General features: G+C 37.0%; 1 protein-coding gene across 5 annotated transcripts in view; it reads right to left on the reverse strand.

Moving 5' to 3' along the window:
• Positions 1–382: 382 nt before the first annotated feature.
• Positions 383–8,939, reverse strand: part of LOC140343572 (carbohydrate sulfotransferase 4-like) — a 13,471-nt gene continuing 4,914 nt past the window's right edge. Inside the window, exons 2-3 of one of the 5 annotated variants that reach the window (XM_072430281.1) lie at positions 7,256–7,329; positions 383–3,407 (exon numbers count right to left, since the gene is read on the reverse strand). In XM_072430281.1, coding sequence (XP_072286382.1) covers positions 2,194–3,336 — 1,143 coding nt within the window. In that variant the 5' untranslated portion in view covers positions 3,337–3,407; positions 7,256–7,329 and the 3' untranslated portion in view covers positions 383–2,193. Of the gene's footprint in view, positions 3,408–5,737; positions 7,052–7,255; positions 7,770–8,939 lie in introns of those variants that run through there. The other 4 variants (XM_072430284.1, XM_072430282.1, XR_011923371.1 and 1 more) reach the window with 4 other exon arrangements.

Below are 8,939 nucleotides of genomic sequence, written 5' to 3' on the forward strand. Positions count from 1 at the left end.
TATCGGGTGTTGTAGTTTAGTTTAAATGATAGCCAACTTCAATACACAACCTGTGCATTGCCATTCATTGTAGTGTGTTGGGGTGCCATTTAAAATCAACTTTTTTTATAAAAGCTCTTCAAGGCTGGAGAAGATACACTTTCATCAGTAAAGCTGGGTGATTAAGCAAACTTGGAATGGATCTGGCTCAGGATTGAAAACATTTGCTAACAAATAGCAAATGGCTTTTAAGAAGTCCATTCCAGGTTTGCTGGATTACCCAGCTTCACTGATGAAAGTGTATTTGCTCCAGCCTTGGAGAGCTTTAATAAATCAGGCCCAATGTCTCTGGAATGCACACGTAATGGTCAGGTTTACATAAAGTCAGACTTTCGAGGCAAAGAACAATATAACACATCTAGCTTTATTTGTGTATGTAATAAAATAACACATGGTGAAACCTTATTTGTTACACCATATAAGAACAATCATGATATTCAGAGAAAAACAATTGTCTACAATGATATTCATAGTCAAATAACTTTTTCCAGAAGATCGAGGTGTGACAAGTGATTCAACGCTTTCATCTGGAGTAACAAGGGATATATTGGGCCTGATTTTTCAAAGTTTTCAAAGACTGAAGAAGATAGATATGATGGATGAACCTGGGTGATACAGCAAACCTGGAATGGATTTGGTCCAGGATTTAAAATATTCACTAAATAATAGAAAATAATTTTTAGGAAACCCATTCCAGGTTTGCTGGAACACCCAGGTTCTCCTATAACAGTCTATCTTCTATCTTACAAGAAAATAAATAAATCAGGCCATTGATTCAACTGACATGGGGCAAGCAATTTGGCAATAAATGTAATTTTTTTTTTTTTTACTGTATGGCTCTACAATGCATTAGACCACGGTATGTGCATTAAGAAACATTTATCCCAGCACATCCCCTCTCCATAGAGCAGAACAGTGCTGTATGTACATAGTGAAAGATCCTTTCCAACAACAATTATTGCACTTGTATACCCAGCCTAGATTGTAAGCTCTTCGGGGCAGGGTCCCCTCCTCCTCCTGTGTCACTGTCTGTATCTGTCTGTCATTTGCAACCCCTATTTATTGTACAGCGCTGCGTAAAATGTTAGTGCTATATTAATCCTGTTTGATTACTATTATTATTATTAATAATAATAACTCTATCCATACTTACGTAGTGATAATTATATGTTAAATTTGATTGTTTTAAAGGATCTTTCACTTCCACATTGCAGAGAAGAAGTTTATTTTGGTTGCTATGGTTTTGGTTTTAATTATGATACAAGCAGTCTCTTATTGATAAACTGCCCATTGTGTTTTCCTATGAACAATGATATCAAAATCATCATAATGGCAGTGGATCACCAGGCAGCATGGTGACTCAGTGGTTAGCACTCTTTTGCAGCACTGGCTCCTAGGTTCAAATCTCGACCAGGGCACTATCTGCATGGAGTTTGTAGGTTCTCCCCGTGTTTGTGTGGTTTTCCTTCAAGTACTCCAGTTTTCTCCCACATTCTAACCTAATGCAGTTAGGTTAATTGGCTTCCCCCAAAATTGACCTCGGATTGTGATAATGACAATTGACTGAGGTAGGGACATTAGATTTTGAACTCCTTTGAGGGACAACTATTGACATGACAATGGACTATGTTCAGTGCTGCGTAATATGTTGGCGCTATATAAATACTGTGTAATATTAATTGCAAATGAGTTGCAACCTCTATATAATGACTTGTGTACACAGGGCATGCAGACTAATTTGTAAAACCAAGTTTTAGATTATAAAAAAAAAAATGGAGAGCCAATAAATTCAAAAGGTCCAATGATATAAAAAAAAACTTGCAGTTACATATTCCTTGTAAGCACATTGGCATGATTCTTGTGCTGCTTCTTCCTGTCCTATACTAAACTCTACTGTACAGAAGGATGCAGGAGGTTGACGTTAAATCTTCACCGTTCCCTTATGGCTGTGTAATGAATCAGCCGCTAGGATTTAAAGTTTTCCAAGGAAACCAGCAAAGCCAAAGTGCTCCTCCTGTGCCATAGCCATCATAAAACAATTCATTCTGCTGCTTTGTCAATATAAATAAAATATTCATAGGAGAACCTTTCACAGTGGCATCCTTAAGGCTCAGAAATGTTGTAACTGAGGTCAGTTGTGCGGGATTCTTCAGTTCATTCCAATGACCAATCCATATTTACCAAGTCCAGAGTCAAATTTTTCTGTTCTTTTGGTGATCCTACTGGTCTGTAACCAAACAAATTCATTGCCTCTTTGCAGTGATCTTGTATCTCCTGTACAAAATTGTAGTTCAGATTAGTTCTCCATTTTTGGACCACCATTGAGGACTTTCGTGAAAAAGTCATGAATCCATATTTCCCCTCTACTTCCACATGGGTGATATTGTAAACCCATTGTTCCAAGTCTTGAGTTAGATGGAGTCCAGCAAAATTGTAAATTTTTTGGATGCTTTTAAGAGGTTCATTAGAAAGGTCTTCATGTCGAATTGCCATATAACGACCCTTCAACACCTCGGCTGCTTTGGCCACATTGTTGATCTCAACTTGTGCTTTGCAAATCTTCCCCAAAACCCTGCTCATTGTATTATTTTTATTTTCATGCTTCCTAAGCAATATATTATTCTCAATAGTGAGATCAAAGTATTTCCTTGACAAAGCAATGCCTCGAGGGTCCCTCACAAGGTGCAAAATACGAAGATCAAGAGCAGGATCTCTGAAAAGGGGAAGCAGAACAGAAAGGTCCAGAACACGGACTGTTTTCATTACTATGTGGCTGTATTTCTTGCATGCTTCTGCCATTTTATCCAGTAAAGTGTTTTTGCAACGGTGGTAGCATTTAAGGCGATCATAGCCTTCGGAAGGCATAAAAGCTGTACAGGCTGGTTGGCTGCAGAGTGCTCGACTTTCTGCAAAGAAACCCAGTTCTGAAAAATATTTTCCACCATTAGGAAGATACTGCTGAAGAGGAGACACATCACAGGTGAATAGTGATCGTAGAAGGTCTCTTAAGGGAAAATGTAGCAGCTCAGAACTCTCACCCCAAAATTTCATCCATATGGAATGCCCAGGCTCAAAGAGGTAAAAGACGTCATTGTGATGGTTGAAGATCTGCCCAACGAATGAAGAACCTGATCTCCAGGATGACACAACAAGGACATGGACGGGTTTCTTGTCCACAACAGAGTACTGTGAATATGTAGTAGAGGAAATTTTGATGTAAAGAAATTGAGAAAGAGAGAAGAACAAGAAAGATACCAAGAAAAAGAAGAAGAAATATTTAAGCGTTGATTGCATCATCAAAAATAAAGAGTAAACTGAAATGGCCTTAAAAGGCCAGGAAGTCTAAGAACCAATGAGAGAAAAGGGATCTGCAAAAAATAATGAAAAAATAAATAACAATTAGTAAAGAAAATTTACAGAAGAGCTAACCAACAAAGTATACACCCAGACAAACTTTTTATTTTTTCTATGTTGAGATTTTAAGTCACCTTTTGCTTGGTGAAGTTACTGTCAGAACGGCCCTGGATTGTGTGGAAACTCAGCAAGAGTTCAAATTATTCCCAACACTCTCTGAAGCTCAATGGGTTTTGTTGGCCACACACTTCAAGGGCTTTCTTCAAATAGGACTCTGGGGTAAATTTTAAAAACGATTGTCATTCATATTGGTATGCTTTGTGTTTTCTATGTAGTTCTCTTCATTGGGTTCCATCTCACCTTCCAATCAAATTCAAGCTCCTGTGCTTTACCTTCAAATACCTCCACAGTTCTTGTCCCACTTACCTTTCTGACCTGATAGCAAATATTCCCCCAGCCGCTCTCTTCATACCTCCAATGACCTACTAATGACTTCCTCACTCATAACCTCATCACACCCACGGCTACAAGACTTTTCTAGAGTTGCCCCGACTCTCTGCAATGGTCTTCCTCATCCTATTCAGCTTGCTTCTACTTTCTGCTCATTTAAAAGAGCCCTTAAAACCCAATGCTTCACCCTCATCTCCCCGTCTTCTACTGTCTTCCAAACCCTCACTACTTCCTACCATTCTATATCACCTCCTGATGTGTGATATTTCCCCCACCTCCTAGATTGTAAGCTTTTTAGGGCAGGGTCCTCTCCTCCTCCTGTGTCACTGTCTGTATTCGTTATTCATGGTCACTGTCTGTATATTATTATTAATAATTTTATTATTAAACAATGATATGCAGCTTAAAAATATGATTGAAGATTACTAGGGCATAATTGTGGGTTTCTGTCCTAACTTATACTAGGAGACCTGGCAGTAACAAATTTCATGTCCAAGGGTGGCCATTGCTCTATTGCATGCACTACTAGTGTATGGGTGACAATGGTCACTTATTATATTGTATACATAGAGGATCAGTGTTGACTTCCTAAAATGCTCTGCTGAGTTGGACAACAAACACCCATGTCTCTGCTTAACTCCATTAGGAGATATTCTGTCCTCCAAGATAGTGGAGCACAATGTATGTATATGAAGCTATCAGACAACAAATATTCTGACAGGTCGGAAGCAAATTATCATTTTTGTGCAACTTAAATCATTATAAACTAAAATAAATGGCTTTAAATATTGTATTTCCATAAAAGGAATTAAAATGGAACTTTCTGTACAGTCGGAGTTCTATATTGCGTGTACATATGTTTTCTTGAAAAGAAGAAATCATAAGCATGGGTTGAAGTTATGGATTAACAAAATGACATAAAATATCATAAAAAGCACATTCTTCACTTTCTGCCCCAGTAGTAATGATCAAAATAATGATAATAAAATTTGTCTGGAAGGACATGTGAAGTTATCTCATGTACAGTGATACTTTTATATACAATACCAAGATATGTTTGCCTATGTGTCCAATAATAAAATATATAAATACATAATTGGTGATTATTAGGTGGAGGTGTGGAGATTAAGTTGGGTTTTTGTTAAGGATTTTAGGAAGATGCCAATGATAAGATGTTTATATCATTAGATTGTGTTGGATCATATGTTGGCAATATGTAAAACAAGATATTGATAATAATACAAGCATACATTCCTGAGCCGTCCATAAGTCAATTCCCCTTCTGGAATGACTTACAGATATGCTTTTTACCTTGTATGTATAGACAATACCAGAGCTATCTATGTACACATTTAGATTTTGTTCCTGTGGACACTAGACATAAAGTAATGGAAAATTCAAAGTTAGGGTTTGTCACGAGAACAATAAGAAGTAAGTCTTCCAATGGGTCAAATATTCCAATGGCAACCGTCGAAGGCTACCCATTCACCTATCATCTTGAATTGTTGACCATAAACCAATCATACTACCAAGCTCCGCAATCACAATGATGGTTCAGAGGAGAAAAAGGCAATGAAAATGCAAACACAAATCAGCCAATCAGGTATTTGGACAATTATATGGAAGTGTTGCTAAATGACCGGTTGCTACCCCCTATATTGATTACATTTTGTCAATTCAATTCACAAATACCAAAAATGATATGGTTGATACAATGGGGCAAATTTAATAAAGCTGCAGAATATAGACTATGTTAGAAGAACCTGGGTGATCCAGCAGGAAAATATTTCCAATTGGACTCAGATAGGATAAAAACAAAATGACAGGGGTTTTACCCTTCTTTTATCCATCCAAAACTCAAAATAACAAAACAAAGTATTTAAAATTGTCCTACCTGTTGCCTGTAATTGCCAGCGCTGAACTAAGCTCTGAACTGTTGTGAGAGCGGAATAAACTTTTATGAGCAGAATTCTGCTAACGCAGAGACTCATAAAACTATAAAGCAGTACAAATGATCTTGGTGTTGTGTTCACTGGGATAGATGTTTTATAGTGTTTTAGTATACAATATTGACTAAGAAAGTCTGTGTCAGTCAATGGGAGTCTGTGTGCTGTACAGCTATGTGTTAGTCATCAAAGAAATTTACAAATGGTTTTTTCCATGGATGGCCAGGTCATTGAGCAACCTGCATGACTCCTGAGGAACCTAGACAGAAATATAAAGTCAAACAAATCAAGAGACCTTGCCCAAAAATTACACAGACATGCATGGGTTGGTAAGAGAAAGGTCAAAAATGTATTACCAAATTTCCGCACGTATAACATATTCTGTACACACAACACAATGCAACGCAACACGTACCACCATCACCACCACCCAACAGCAACCTTATATCAAACTTCTTCCTCTTCCTCTTAGATCATTGCCGTAGGGCCAACTGGGAGCAGCCTTATTACAGAAGAATTTTCTCCTAGCTATTCTTAAAACAAACCCCACAATTGCCCCAGTTTCTCCTCCATATTTGATCATTATTTTAGATCATTATTAGATCATTATTTTAGGAGTCCTAATGCCAATGTTCAATATGTTTAGCACTGACTGCTGGCACTGGACCAAGGAGGAAGTCATGGACATTGCTGGAATAGAAATTTAACATTTTACAGTACAGGGGTTGTGACAAGCCCCATAGAAATATAAATAAAATGGAACTGCAGGTTTATTTTTGGTGTCTTTAGCACCTCAACCCAACCTCTGTATTATTTTTTTACTTCTGCTTCTGAACCCACTCCTGCACTGTCCCAACTACCTTGTCAGTCCATTGTCAGCAGTCCATTTTGTTATCCAAGTTGACCCCAAGCAAAATATTTATGAGGAACAATGTTAAGACTTCATTGGGGTGAGGGGGGTTGGGGTGCTCAGAAAAACCTAAATTAGCTTTCAGTTTAATTTAGATAATTGGGTTGTTTAAGACCTTGTGGATTTGTTAGTTTCCTCCTACCCCCCTTCATTCTGGGGGTGTCCCCAATATCTTCCTCTCTCCTGTGCCATTTAACAAAATACATTCACATTCTGCTCCAAGCTGGCCCTTCAGCAAAGATCTATGGGAAACAGGGACAAGACCCTTTGGGGTAGTTGTTGTGATGGGGGCAAATAAAGAATAGCTGTTTAAAACTATGATTATTCTGTATTAAATCTGCTGCTCTTCTCTGTCTCAAGTCATTCTGTGTGATTATTTTCCATTATTATTTTGTGATTATTTTGTCTCTTTGTTTAACCCCCCCAAAAAAATGTTTTTTTGACCCTAAGAACAGATTCTTCCCCCAAAACTAAACCTAAAAAAAATCAACTGTAAAGCATAGGTACAGTCAAAATGGAAAATGATCTATATATGAGAGAGTCTAATTGGCATTACCTGATCAGACAGTGTTTGCTTTTGGTTGCCTTGTACGAGCTTGCTTGAAGGAAGGAAGTCATGTGAATGATTCCCTGTAAGGCACAGCATATTATACTATATAAACATCCCCAACATGGCCAAATGTACGTTCAACTGACCAGTCAGGAATGGCAGCTGTAATTAAAGGGCGGTATATTTTGCTCTGATTGAATGCCCCAGTAATTGTAGCTATTAGTAGCTACAGTGCAGTAGTTACAGATATTATTTATGTTAGATTTCATCACGTACTTCCGTATCGTGCCAATTTTATTCAAAACTACCACAGGTAAAATTTTTATTATAAAACCAGTTATTGCTTAACTGCAACAGGAAATGATTGTACAACAGTAAAATGAAATTTACTGCAATATTACTGATTCTGTCTGCACTGAAATTCAAGCTAAATTAGCCTCTATTTCCAATTTAGTTTACATTAGCTTTAAAAAAACATTCACTTTCACAAAAAAAAACATGGGAAAAGGAATTGATTCAAAAACATTTGAAATATTTTTTTTCCATTTATCAACCTATAATCTTTTTTTGGTAGCTTTGGATAGACTTGAGAAAGATTGCTTTTGTTATTATCAGTATTATTATTATTTGCTATTTGATCCAGATAACCAAAAGAGTGGAAATATCCAAAAAAGAAGGGAAATCTGAAACACTGTAACATATGACCTCAATGAAACATTTACCTTCCAAGAAAAAAAAAATGAACAAAAACAAAACTGAAAAACCAGGGATATATTGTGTGTACGTGTTTTTGTGTGTTGTTGTTTTTTATTTATTTTTTTATTTTTTTACAGAAAGTTAATAAAAGGTAACAAGTATCTGTGTAGTGTTAATTAAAACATTTTTAACTTTTTGTACAATGGGCAAAACTAAAAAATATAAATAATCTGATCACACAAAATTCAAATATGGAAGAATGGTCAGGAACTGAGACACCAGGCATATTTTGAAATATAATTGTTGGGACAGACATAGGGAAGCATGATTACTACATGCCAATGGCTCAGCCTAATAACCCATCATAGCTCAGATCATAGCAAAAGAAAAAACATAGCAGAAGTAAAAGTATAGGAAAGACGTGAGAAAACAGGGAGCAAAAAAAGGGAAGAGGGAACCTCAGAAACTGGGACAAAAGTTGGTGGAGTCCAAGACACCCTGGGGCATAAATACTGCAAGAGGAGAAAAGTGCCATCAAGGCCTCCCGGAATCCAACCAGGGTGACCATACTTTCTGGAATCAATTGTAGCTAATTTAGATGTAAGTATGGGATTATATACTCTTTCTAATGGTATTTAAATGTGGGTATTTTGTTGCCACTAAATAAAGCCAATAAACTTGGGTAATTGGATTTGATATTTTCTACATATCTAATTTAGCTGGAATTTCAGGGCAGAATCAGTAATTTATTTTGCTGCAATCAATGCAGTCTTCCCCTAGTTAAGAAGATTGTTGGATGTAAGATTTGAAACTTAGCCTAATTATTTCTACTTAGAAGCTGCTGTATCTCTAGCTGATATGATGATCAAGTTAAGGTGCGTACACACTTCCAATTTTTATCGTTCAAAACGAACGACGAACGATCGATTGGGCAAAAATCGTTCGTAAAAAAAGTAACCAACGACGCCGACGAACGAGGAAAGTCGTTGGAAAC

Source organism: Pyxicephalus adspersus, chromosome Z (assembly GCF_032062135.1).
Source record: "Pyxicephalus adspersus chromosome Z, UCB_Pads_2.0, whole genome shotgun sequence".
Taxonomy (NCBI): Eukaryota; Metazoa; Chordata; class Amphibia; order Anura; family Pyxicephalidae; genus Pyxicephalus; species Pyxicephalus adspersus.